General features: G+C 46.7%; 1 protein-coding gene across 2 annotated transcripts in view; it reads right to left on the bottom strand.

The window, feature by feature from the left end:
* Positions 1-11072: 11072 nt before the first annotated feature.
* ESYT2 (extended synaptotagmin 2) overlaps positions 11073-12020 on the bottom strand; it is a 94923-nt gene continuing 93975 nt past the window's right edge. For both annotated transcript variants that reach the window (XM_058660746.1, XM_004598640.3), the window contains 2 exons: positions 11512-11561; positions 11073-11400 (listed from right to left, as the gene is read on the bottom strand). In XM_058660746.1, the coding sequence (XP_058516729.1) occupies positions 11355-11400; positions 11512-11561 (96 nt within the window). In that variant the 3' untranslated portion in view covers positions 11073-11354. The remainder of the gene's footprint in view (positions 11401-11511; positions 11562-12020) is intronic.

Below are 12020 nucleotides of genomic sequence, written 5' to 3'. Positions count from 1 at the left end.
CCACGCCTCAGCCACCTTCCTCCCCGGCCAGTCGCCAGGCCTTGAAACTTTCGTTGCCCCCACCACATGCACAGATCCAGTGGAGGCCAGTGATGCCCTCCCTACTACCCTCGCACCCCGGCAAGAGGAAGCCCGTTTCTGCCACATGGACCTGGTCAGGCCAGGGCAGGGTCCTAGCTCAGCCCTGCCTGCGAGTCCTTGCTGCCAGGGACTGTCTGCTCCCTAACTGCCCCCAGCATTGCACATCAGCTGGCTGAAGACGAGCGTGGCATCTGTGGGTTGCGGGCCCTGCTCTGAGGGCTTTGCTGGGACCCTTGGTGTTGCTGGCTTGTGGGCGGTCTCTCTGTGTGGTGTCCCTGATGCTTGTCTAGGGCTGGGCTGCCCAGCGATGCCTCCTGGCCCTTGGCCCTGGTGTGACAGCAGGTCACAGGGCCAGGCTGCCCCAGGACGTTTCTGTCAGGTGGGCAGCTATGGGAGCCTAAACCTGGCACGAATAAACAGGGAGGCCTGTTTAAAAAAAAAAAAAAAAAGAGGTGCTAGCTTCAGACAATGCAGCACTATAATCCTTTAACAATGCAATTTGTTTACTCACTTTTCCTCAGGGCTGAACTACAGGCTAGAAAGCAAATGTTCCCTAATTAAAAACTGGTATCATTTACAGGAAAAATTGTATAATTTTGCATTAGCATTTACAAGTGTATCCTAAAACTGAATTTGCCTAAATTTGCCTCCTCCCCCCAAACCCAGCCACAAAATGGACATGAAGTAAAATCTTTCAAAATGCCTTAATTTGGAACTTCATGCAAACTAAAGACCCCAGCAGAGAGGGTCCCCTCCTCTCTCCGGGCCCCAGCAGACAGGGTCCTCTCCTCTCTCCGGACCCCAGCAGACAGGGTCCTCTCCTCTCTCTGGATCCCAGCAGACAGGGTCCTCTCCTCTCTTCGGACCCCAGCAGAGAGGGTTCTCTCCTCTCTCTGGACCCCAGCAGAGAGGGTCCCGGGTCCTCTCTGGACCCTGGCGGGGAGGGTCCTCTCTCCTCTCTCTGGGCCCCGGCGGAGAGGGTCCCGGGAAACTCTCATTCACAGGTGGTGGGAATTCAAAATGATATAGACGCTTCTGGAAGGCAATTTGACAGTTTCCTACAAACTGAAATACTGTTATCATATACTGAGGCCGTCTGTCATACTCGTTGGTATTTGCCCAAAACAATTGAGAATAAATGCTCACACAAATGTTTGTAGCAGCTTTATCCATAACTGCCCAGACTAAGTGGCAAGACGGCCTTCCTGTGACAGTGGAAAAGCAAACTGGTTCAACGGGACGTCATTCAGCTCATGAGAAATGAGCTCTGAAGTCATGCAAAGGCACGGAAGAATCTTTGTTTTGAAGATTTACCTATGTTGATTGAAAGGCAGATATACAGATATACTAAAGAGAAGGAGAGAGAGAGAGGAAGATCTTCCGTCTGATGGTACACTCCCCAAATGACTGCCACAGTCAGAGCTGAGCCTATCTGAAGCCAGGAGCCAGGAGCCTCTGCTGGGCCTCCTATGTGGGTGCAGGGTCCCAAGGCTTTGAGCCATCCTTGACTGCTTTCCCAGGCCACAAGCAGGGAGCTGGATGGGAAGCGGGGCTGCCAGGATTAGAACCGACACCCATATGGGATCTTGGTGCGGGAAAGGCAAGGATCTTAACCAGTAGGCTATTGCACCAGGCCCGACATGAAAAATCTTAAATGCATATTAACAAGTGGAAGATTGATGTGAAAGACCACATGCCTTATGATTCTATGACATTCTGGAAAGGGTAAAACTAGACACACACACACACACGCACACACACACCAGTATCTTCCAGTGGTTTTGAAGGGCAGGGGAGTACGGGTGGAGTACAGAGGACTGGGGGACTGTTACACATTGCTCTGTGTGATACTGTAATGGATATTGCGTGTGTGGGTCTAGCTGTGCAAACGCACAGACGGTACAACAGCAAGTCAACAAGAAGACAAGCTGTGGAGTCTGGGGGACTGTACTCTATCAAAGTCAGCTCACCAACTCCCACAGACGGGAAGGCCGTGCGCACAAGGAAGCAGGGCGTACAGAGTAAAATGTCTGATGGCATCCTCTCCATTGTGCTGTGAACTTCACACTGCTCACAAAGGTTTCCGTCTGCACACATGTAGACTTTGCACCCAATCAGCAAGAGGGTGTGGGGAAATTACACAATTCAGGCAGATTCTAAAAATCCACCCTAACTCACATCACAGAGAAAGGCCCAGTCCGCTGCCCTCTCTGGCCCTGCTGTTATCTTGTAGACTAATTGTGAAAAATACAGGAAAAAAATGTTCTGAAACTTTAAATTGTTCTCCTGTGCAATGCATGGATTATAGAATCCCAATGGAAACGATGGCACATTTAGATCGAAATGAAAAATGCCATTTGGTACTTTCTAAATGACAGGACGTTCAAGATATGAATGATGACATCAGAGTGCTAGAGTAGGGTAAAGCCAGAGCCTTCAATAAGTCTAGTTTTTAAGATAAAGATTGAAAATAAACATGACATTAAAGTGAAGAAGTCAGGTAAGAAGAAAAACAATAAATTTATTAAAATAGCAAGGACAGACTGCAACTACAATAAAACAGAGACTCAATTGTGGCACAGCAACTAGAGCTGCCACCTGCAGAGTCAGCATCCTGCATGAGCACTGGTTCCTGCCCCAGCTGCTCCAGCTGCTCCTGCTCTCTGCCAATGGCGTGGGAGAAACAACCGAAGATGACCCATACTTGTGGCTCTCTGCCAGCCACTTAGGTCACCTGGGTGGAGTTCCAGGCCTGACCAAGTTCCAACTGCTGTGGCCAATGCGAGAGTGAGACAGCAAAAGGGAGAATTTCCTTTTATTTCCTTCTCTCTGTAAATCTGCTTCTCACATAAATAAGTATTTTTAAAAGTTTAAGAAGTAATATAGCTGGGCCTGGCGGCGTGGCCTAGCGGCTAAAAGTCCTCGCCTTGAACGCCCCGGATCCCATATGGGCACCGGTTCTAATCCCGGCAGCTCCACTTCCCATCCAGCTCCCTGCTTGTGGCCTGGGAAAGCAGTCGAAGCGGCCCAAAGCCTTGGGACCCTGCACCCTCGTGGGAGACCCGGAAGAGGTTCCTGGTTCCCAGCATCGGATTGGCGTGCACCGGCCCGTTGCGGCTCACCTGGGGAGTGAAACATTGGATGGAAGATCTTTCTCTTTCTGTCTCCTCCTCTCTGCATATCTGGCTTTCCAATAATAATAAAATCTTTAAAAAAAATAAAAAAAGAAGTAATATAGCTACAGATACAATAAGGATACTAAATAAGTACTTGCTGGGGTCCGTGCAGTAGGTGTGGATGACACGAAGGTGTGAAGAGAACAGCTCCCCCGTTTGGCAGGGCCTGGGGGAGCTTCCAGCTGTTTGGCAGGGCCCATGGGGGCTTCCAGCTGTTTGGCAGGGCCCAGGGGAGCTTCCAGCTGTTTGGCAGGGCCCAGGGGAGCTTCCAGCTGTTTGGCAGGGCCCACGGGAGCTTCCAGCTGCTTGGCAGGGCCCAGGGGTGCTTCCAGCTGTTTGGCAGGGCCCACGGGGGCTTCCAGCTGTTTGGCAGGGCCCACGGGGGCTTCCAGCTGTTTGGCAGGGCCCAGCAGATTTCTCTCTGATTACCTTGGCGCTGTTTCACCCTCTTTTTGCATGGACACTCAAGCACCCCAAAATAATTCTATAATCTATTGAGGCATTGTTGTTTGCCCCTGTGAGACGGTTTTTGCAACCGATGTGAGCTTGAGAGTTAATGTCACTGATAATGTCTTGGTGAGTGGGCCTTTGACAATTTACACACAGGAGCACAAATAAGCCCATGCCATTTCTGGACACCTTACTGTGTGCTAACCATTGCCTCAGAATCTGGCCCAGATCTGTAACACACCTTCTGGGAAAGGGCTTGATAAATATCCTAAATATTAATGCAAGTGATGGGAGTGAGAGCTGAAACTGTTATGACAATAAATATAGTTACTGTGATCTCAAAAGCTAGTCTGTCTTTGCAATTTTTTGCAGCATAGGAAATGCAACTGTTTTAGCCGCTATTATAATTTTTAGCTAGAGGAATTAAGGATGCTTTTATTAAGGAAACATGCTTTAATAACTGTTTTATTGTTTATGGGGTTGTAGAGCCTATCGTTTTAGGGGGATTTAATATTTGAAACTTTTGTCTTGGATTTTACGTTTTTTCCCTTGTAACCTATTTTCCCATTAAATAATGGGTAAGTTGTAGAAATAGAAATGTGGTAGGAATGTAATACTGCTTAGCAGGTAATTGCATGTGCCTTGGCCTTGGAGTCCTGGCTGTTGCTCCATGACTACTACTGAAGAATGAATAATGAGTGGCTTGCTTTGAAGAATAAGATACAGTATTTTGCAGAATTATTTTTAGGGACACCTGCTTAGCCCTGAAGTGCAGACGGAATGACCAAATGTCTGTACATGTGTGACATATTCCTTAAGTTCTTGTATGTGCTTCTCATTGTCGATAAGAGGCTTTATAACAAGTTTTTAAAGTTCTTTATTCCTCATTTCCTCAATGCATTCCTCAGTTAACCCTGATGCTGGCAAAGTTTTGCTCCTTTGTAGGAGAGTCTTCAGTAATATTCATTGTGCCTCTGTCTCTTCCTTTGCTCTTGGTCATTGTACTTCTAGTTAGCAGAGTCTTCTCCTTAGGGGAGGATTCCTAAGCTGTGTCACCCACAGGTCCACAGTCGATTTTACTGATTGTGTTTGGTACCCAGTTCCTCGTCTGCAATCACTTGGGCCATTCCTTCCAGTGCAATTCAAATCTGGGCTCTTGTGTTAGGCTTTCACAAGGGTCTCCACAGCCTCATCTCTGGGTTCATCACCTTCTGCCTCCTGTGATCCCATGCTGTGACTGCACCGTTTCCTTTACAATCTTTCTCCCACTCCCGGTTTGAGATGTTCCCAGGATTCGGGAAACATCAAGTGTCCTAAATATGAGTTGTTGGTGGTGCTGATCTTGCCAGAACCTGGTGCCTGTTAGGTCTGAGGGCCACTTTCAGGATGCCAGAGACAGCACTATTTTGCCTGTGAGACCTTGTGCACTGATCTGGAAGTGAGCTCACTCCCAGCGTAGTACATGCACAGCTCTCTATTGTCCCTCCAGTACCATGGCCTTTGCCACATTGTACAAATGGCACCTGACGTGGCACTGAAGGAGTTCTGGATCTGCTGGCCATCAGATCTGGGGGCTACCCAGACCCATTTTGGGTGCAACCTGCAGGGTGCCCCATCATACTGTTCTCCCTGTAGGGCCACTGCATTGCCAGAAATGATTTTGCTCCTGACTCAGCACATGTGCAGCTTGCTGCTGTCCTTCCACTCCCACAGCCTTTGCCTCACTACACAAAATGGCACCTGAGGTGGAACTGCTGGGCGTCTGGTCTGTGAAATCCACCCTGTTCTGCACCGTCTCCTAGGGTTTGTTGCTCTGCTGCTAGTGGTTGGGTCAAAAAATCAGCAGGATTTTCACCTGCTGAGCTCCTGGCAAACTTCCCTTACCACCTGGCTGCGGGCGGAGCTCTGGCCACAACTGGAGCTCAGATCACCGCTTGTTGACCACTGTTGGGGCATCTGGTCACTGCAATACCACTCAGTTGCCTCCAGTTTTCCCGTGTCTACGGGTCTGCAGATGCCCCCTCTGCTGTTGGAGTGTCCTCCCCTATCTCCTGTAACCTGCCATCTCTGCTTCACCCTGGCCAATGATTCTGTTTTAACATGTCCTCACCCTATTCTGCCACCTTGATTTTCTCTTTCCTTTCCTTCCTTCCTTCCTCTTTTTATTTCCTTTCTTCCTTCCTTCCTTATCTCTTTCCCTCCCTCCCTTTTCTTCTTTCCTTTTCTTCCTCTTTCTTCTCTTTCTTTCTTTTCTTTTCTTTCTCTCCTTCTCTTCCTCTCTCTTATTAGAGAAACACAGCTCCAATGTTTGTTGTACAAACTATAAAACTATAATTCAATTTTGCTAAGCCCTTTCTATCATATTCTTTTTTAAAAAAGATTTATTTATTTTTATTAGAAAGGCAGATACATATAGAGAGAAGAGACAGAGAGAAAAGATGTTCCGTCTGCTGATTCACTCCCCAAGTGACTGCAATGGCCAGAGCTGAGCCGATCAGAAGCTAGGAACCAGGAGCTCTTCAGGGTCTCCCACGCGGGTGCAGGGTTCCAAGGCTTTGGGCCGTCCTCAACAGTTCTCCCAGGCCACAAGTAGAGAGCTGGATGGGAAGTGGGGTGGCCGGGATTAGAACCGGCACCCATATGGGATCTTGGCACGTTCAAGGCGAGGACTTTAGCTGCTAGGCTACTGCCTCAGGCCCTATACCATATTCTTGTCAATCAAATACCTCTTTATTATTGTCAGATTACCTGAGGCAGTGAAATAATTCCAGACCTTAGAGCTGACCCACCGGTCTGCTCAAGTTAGATCTAGCTGCTTGGATACTGTTGCCTTGTGTGTTCTTGGTGTGTATTGTGTGATTATGTGTGTTACTCATACCATGTGCTGTGCTATTCCTTGTGAGTGCTCTGTGTATCTTCCACATGCGGAGTATACTGTGTGCACTGTGTATGCGTGCTCACAGTGTATGTTGTGCCAGCATGTGGTGTGTGTTATTGTCTATGGAAGCCTGGAAGCTGACAGCAGCTGGTTGCCTGATCCAGATGAGAAGAAGATGTTGACACCAATAGCAATGCACGCCAGAGGAGGGAAACCTGAGGTGACTCTCTGTAAGTGCTGCATAACCCGCCTAGTCCAGGGGTTCCTCCAAGGCAGCTGAATGTGGAATGAGCCTGGTATGGGAAAGTGTGCTCACCAGGACATGACTATAGAGCCTGAGCACATGTATGGGTTGTTGGTGGAGGCTTCCCCTCCCAGGAGAGCTAGTGTTTGACGTCCCTTCTGGGACAAAGGACATTCTCTCTTTTCCTGCCAGGAGTGTTTCCTTCCCGCAAGCCTGGGCTCTCAGGCAGCAGAGGCTGCATGCCTTTTGTGGTGCTAAGTGCGGACGGTCTAAGCCAGGAGCCTGGAGCTTCTTCTGGGTCTCCCACATCAGTTCAGGGTTCCAAGATCTTGGGCCATCTTCCACTGCTCTCCCAGGCACATTAACAGGGAGCTGGATCAGAAGTGGAGCAGCAGGGACTTACACTAGTGTTACATAGTGCCTATATGGGACACTGGTGCTGCAGGTGGAGGCTTAATCTATTATGCCATGGCAATGGCCCCATATTTTACTGTTTACTACTATTACAGTATTACTTGTCTCGTGAGTTTTCAGTTGCCTAGCCAGATGTTCGACTAGAGATAATTGTGCTTGCATCCCATTCATACTGGAGTGCCTGGGTTTGTTTTTTCCACCTCTGCCTCTTGATTCCAGCCTCTTTGTAACGCAGATCTTGGGAAGCAGTGGTGGTAGCTAAGCAGTGGGGTTACTGGCAGTGACACAGATCAGATTCAGTTCTCAGCTGCCAGCTTCAGTCTGGCCCAGCCCCACTTATCACCAGCATTTGGCAGAAGCAACTATGATTCCCAGCTCTGTCTCTGCCTCTCATAATCACAAAGTAAAGGTAACGTGGTATCTCTGTAAGTGAGATTCCCCCTTGTTCCGTCCGGGTTTAAGAAGAGTGCAACTAAGTGAAGTATGATGAACCCAAGTCACACAGCACGAAGAGGGCTTCTGATAGAAAAGCGAGATGTAGATGGCTGTGCTGGTAAAGACATCTTTAGTTGGGAAGTGAAAGGGAGTGTAAGTTAGCCGGGCTGTGATGGGAGGAGGAGTGTGGGGAGTTTGAGGAACGCAGGGGGAAACCTATGACTGAAGTGTAACAGGAGAAGCCCATGTGGCTGGGGAGCTCCCAGGGCCTTGTGCTCAGTGTCTTTATTCTAAGAGCAATGCAAAACAGTAGACTGATGAGTTCAGATCTGTGTAGAGAATGCAAGCGGGAGAGAGGCCAGCAGGGGCTACAGGCTGAAGCTAGGAGCCGCCTGCCGGAGAGGCGGCAGCTGAAGTGGAGGTACATCCTCAGGTCCCAGTTCCAGGGTCTGGGTGTGAGGCGGCAGGAGGCAGCAGCTGCTCTCCAGGGTTCCAGCACACAGACAGACAAAGGAGCAGCAAATAACGCGATGAACACTGAGGGGCTAGGAGAATGCCTACAAGTACCCCACTCCTGAGTCCTGAGACCGCCAGCGTTTCCCCTCCACTTCTGTTCAGCGCCTTGTCAGAGCTCTGGTAACGAGCATCTCCAACATCTGGTCCACCTGCTCAGCATCAGCCTTCAGAAGAGCTGTACCCACAACAAGTCAAAGGAGCAAGGCAGAGTCATCCTTATACGGGTCACACTGAGCTGGGAACAAAGGAATAGCATCAATGACCAAGGCACAAACACAGACATTACACTGTATATACTTCCCAAATTATAGATCCCACATTATGCACTTCACTTCATAAGGCAAAGGAGAAACAAAACACAAATGAGCTAACATAAAAGTTTTATTGAATAAATACATGCACTGTCATGTAAAATTAGTTGATCAAAAAAGACATTCTATGTTTTATATATATATATGTATATATTTTTAAAAACCAACCCTCTGCTGTTCTCCATATGCAGTGGGTGATCCAGCAAGAACTGGAATAATGTAGCAACCAGAGAACAAATGCACAGCTATACACAACACAGCATTTGGCTTAGGTTCTTGAAAAAGGCCTGACTGCTTGATAAAGAATATCTGTAAAAAGAATTATGGTACAGAATATAAATAGTGGCAAAACAGCTACAAGGCTTCCTCTTCGTCTGACAGCTGGAAGCAACATCTTTGTACTTTAAGGCACAGGATGAGCAACCTACATGGACAAACTAACGGATTCACACGTCACATCCTCTCAGTGAATTCTCCTCTATTGGTTTGGTTCAAAGTAATCAGGTAAAGTTCTCTTTTGCTAGACAAATGGATTATCAAATGAACACCCAGTGTTTGAGACCAACTCAACAGTATTTCCACCATCCAAGCATATGGCCTTGACCACTCTTAACCTTCCCCATATGACACAAACACAAAACAACATCTGGGAGGGGCTTCAGTGCCTGCAGGCTTCCCTTTGCTTCCTCTGGCTAAGGAGAATGGAGGCAGTGGCCAGCAGCCCCAGACCTGTTGGTGGAAACTTGCATAGCAACTGCCTGGAACAGCTCTTCCAAGCTTACCGCATCAGGGATCTGTGCACTGTGCTGCTAAACTGGCTCCCTGCGGGCTTTGTACCTTTAACTGTATCAATTTTGCCTAATTGCCTAAGGAAAGCATTCCAGTAAGTACAAGATACACCGAATAGATAAAGTACAGGAGTGTAAAGCCCAGCTGTTTAGGATGCTGATAAAATTACTGGCATGATAAAATTCTAGTGAGTGTTTGCATTTATAGATTATGACCGAAGCCCTTAAGAGACCTTTTAAAAAAAAAAAGAAACATAAAAATTCCAATACCATGGATACCCAGTCAGATCTGACAAGTTATTACTTGTCTTTCTCATGCTACTGAAATACTTATCAGTGTCTTGTGTGCATATAGGCTTAAATGTGTGTGAATGATATTCGTAAACTTCCTCCAAGAATGAATTCTCTACACTAATTGGTAATGGTTTAGAAAGAGGTTTTGGGGTAGACTGCCATTAACCAGGAGACTGAGATTATACTGGTCTTTATGATTCCTGAAATGTGTTGTGAAGCGAGTGGCTGCATTATAAATGAACCACTGGGGTTCAACGCGTAAGCTCCAAATGAAGAGAGAATCCCGTGGAAAGGAAGCAGCATTCCGCGTAGGCACTTTGGTATGTTTGGTCAGAGGGGTGTCCCTCGGTTATTCAGCTCCTCAAAATAACTTAAGGTAACATCTTCAATTTCAACTGCAAAGCTACGTGCCCCCCAACAGACGCGTACACCGCTCAGAGAGTTCTCATGGCCAAGGGGGGCAGTTTACATTCCACAGCTTACAGTATACACCTAACAATCTTTCCTAGCCTCACCTCACATCATACTATCACCTCGCGAGAGGCTTTGGGTATCAAGTGTAAAAACACATGCTGTTAATAGTCTAAAAAGAAGGAAAAAAAGGACTTCAAGATAAAAACTGTATAACCACACCCCAATAGTCAGGTCAGTCATGGCTTCATAGGAGGAGTTCCCGGCAGGGTTATTTCACACCAAGAGCTGCACTGCTGGCACCTGGGCATGTGCCAGCAGGGTGACCTGTCCTGTATAAGCTGTCCAATAGGTGCTTCTTACAGTAGCAGGGCAGTGAGTGAGCTCTTGGTGTGTAGGGGAACATTCTGTCCACTCACCATGTTGCACTTCACCTTTAGAGCAACGAGACACAGCTCTCGTTCTGGGCTGGGAAACAATGAACAGAGCTCCTGCCTGATGCTGACACCATAGCCTAACTGCTAACGCTGGAGGGCTGTCCCCCGTTTCTGGAAAAGGATAACATGTTTATCTGTGCACAACGTCACAAATAAGTTATAATAATCAAAAATAAACTTAAGACATTTTTATGTAAGAAATATCAATTAGTACATTAAGACTTATGAACCATGACAATTTTTTGAGTATTTTACATTACTCGGTTATTAAACATTTTCCGTAGAAGCCCCTTCAACTGATTTTTCAATAATACATCTATATACTTATGAAAATGTTACTGTTTTGAACACTGTATCATCTATAATGGGCAGAAATATACTGATATTTAATAATCTTGCAGTTTTTCTACTTAAAAACACTTTAAAATCAGACACTGAGAACTTTTCGTTGCAAAGATGAAAATGATTATTTGTCACAAGAATTTAATAAGGTTTAGAAGAAAATATATATTTCCTTGATCTATTTTTTTCTGAATTCAAACCAGTATGCAGATTATAAAAAATAGAGTCTATTTACATCACATAGTACATCTCAGTAATATACAAAACAAGGCAACAATAAGCATATCCATACATCTTTTTCTGGAATACAACTGACACAGCTTTACATAACACAATTAACTACTACCCTATGGTACAACGTCAAAACTGGTGAAATAATAAAGAAAATCTAACAGACAAAATTTAATGATAATATTGGCCAAATTCACCTAAAATGCCAACAGCTCTACAAAACTATTAAGGTATGTATAACCAAATACACGAAACTATAAAAATAATGTTGGTTTGTCTGTGAGAGGGTTATGGTCTCAGCAGAAGTGGGGGATATGCCAGGAAGAACGCCTCACGTCGGACGTGGCTACGTTACCACCTGTGGTCTCACCCCATCTTCTGTGAGGTCATACCTGTGGGAGCACAGGGAGAGGGTGACAGCACAGGGTTAGGTTTGCAGAGTGACAGGGGACAGGCACGGGGTTCTCTGATACTGGCACATCAGTCTGAGGTGGGAAACTCACCACTGGGTCCAGCCTTTGGCGAGCTCTTCGGATGCCAGAGCAACCAGTACCTGTGGGTTAAAAAGAAGAAAAAAGGTGGTTTGGGAAAGGAGGAAGAAAAAAATTCCACCTTTTACCACTCTTTCCAACTGCTATTTGTTCCGTGGCTAGCACGTTTTCAACCTTTTTATCCTATGATTCACCTATACATGATGTGGTAGTTCACATCAAAAAGATCCATGACCTCCAACCAGGGGCTGGGATACTGCGCTCCCCCTGGTGGCAGGGCAGCTTCGGTGGCTAGCTTCGTCCTGCTGTGGTGGAGCCTCACCCACAAGTCACAACTCCGCTGGCCTAGCTCCGTAAGAGATCATCCTACACAAAAGGGAAATCTGAACACGGGCTAGGTCTACAAGACATTCAGAGAAGCAAAGTCAGTGGTTCCTCAGAAACAGAACAGTGGGGCTGGCTGAGAGTGCAAATGTACAGAAATGGCTTCCTTTCTGCTTTCTTTCAATGTGATATTTGAA

This window comes from Ochotona princeps, chromosome 2 (assembly GCF_030435755.1).
Source record: "Ochotona princeps isolate mOchPri1 chromosome 2, mOchPri1.hap1, whole genome shotgun sequence".
NCBI classification, from domain to species: Eukaryota; Metazoa; Chordata; class Mammalia; order Lagomorpha; family Ochotonidae; genus Ochotona; species Ochotona princeps.
The sequence above is the reverse complement of the archived record's forward strand: the minus strand, read 5'-3'. Positions and strand labels throughout refer to the sequence as shown.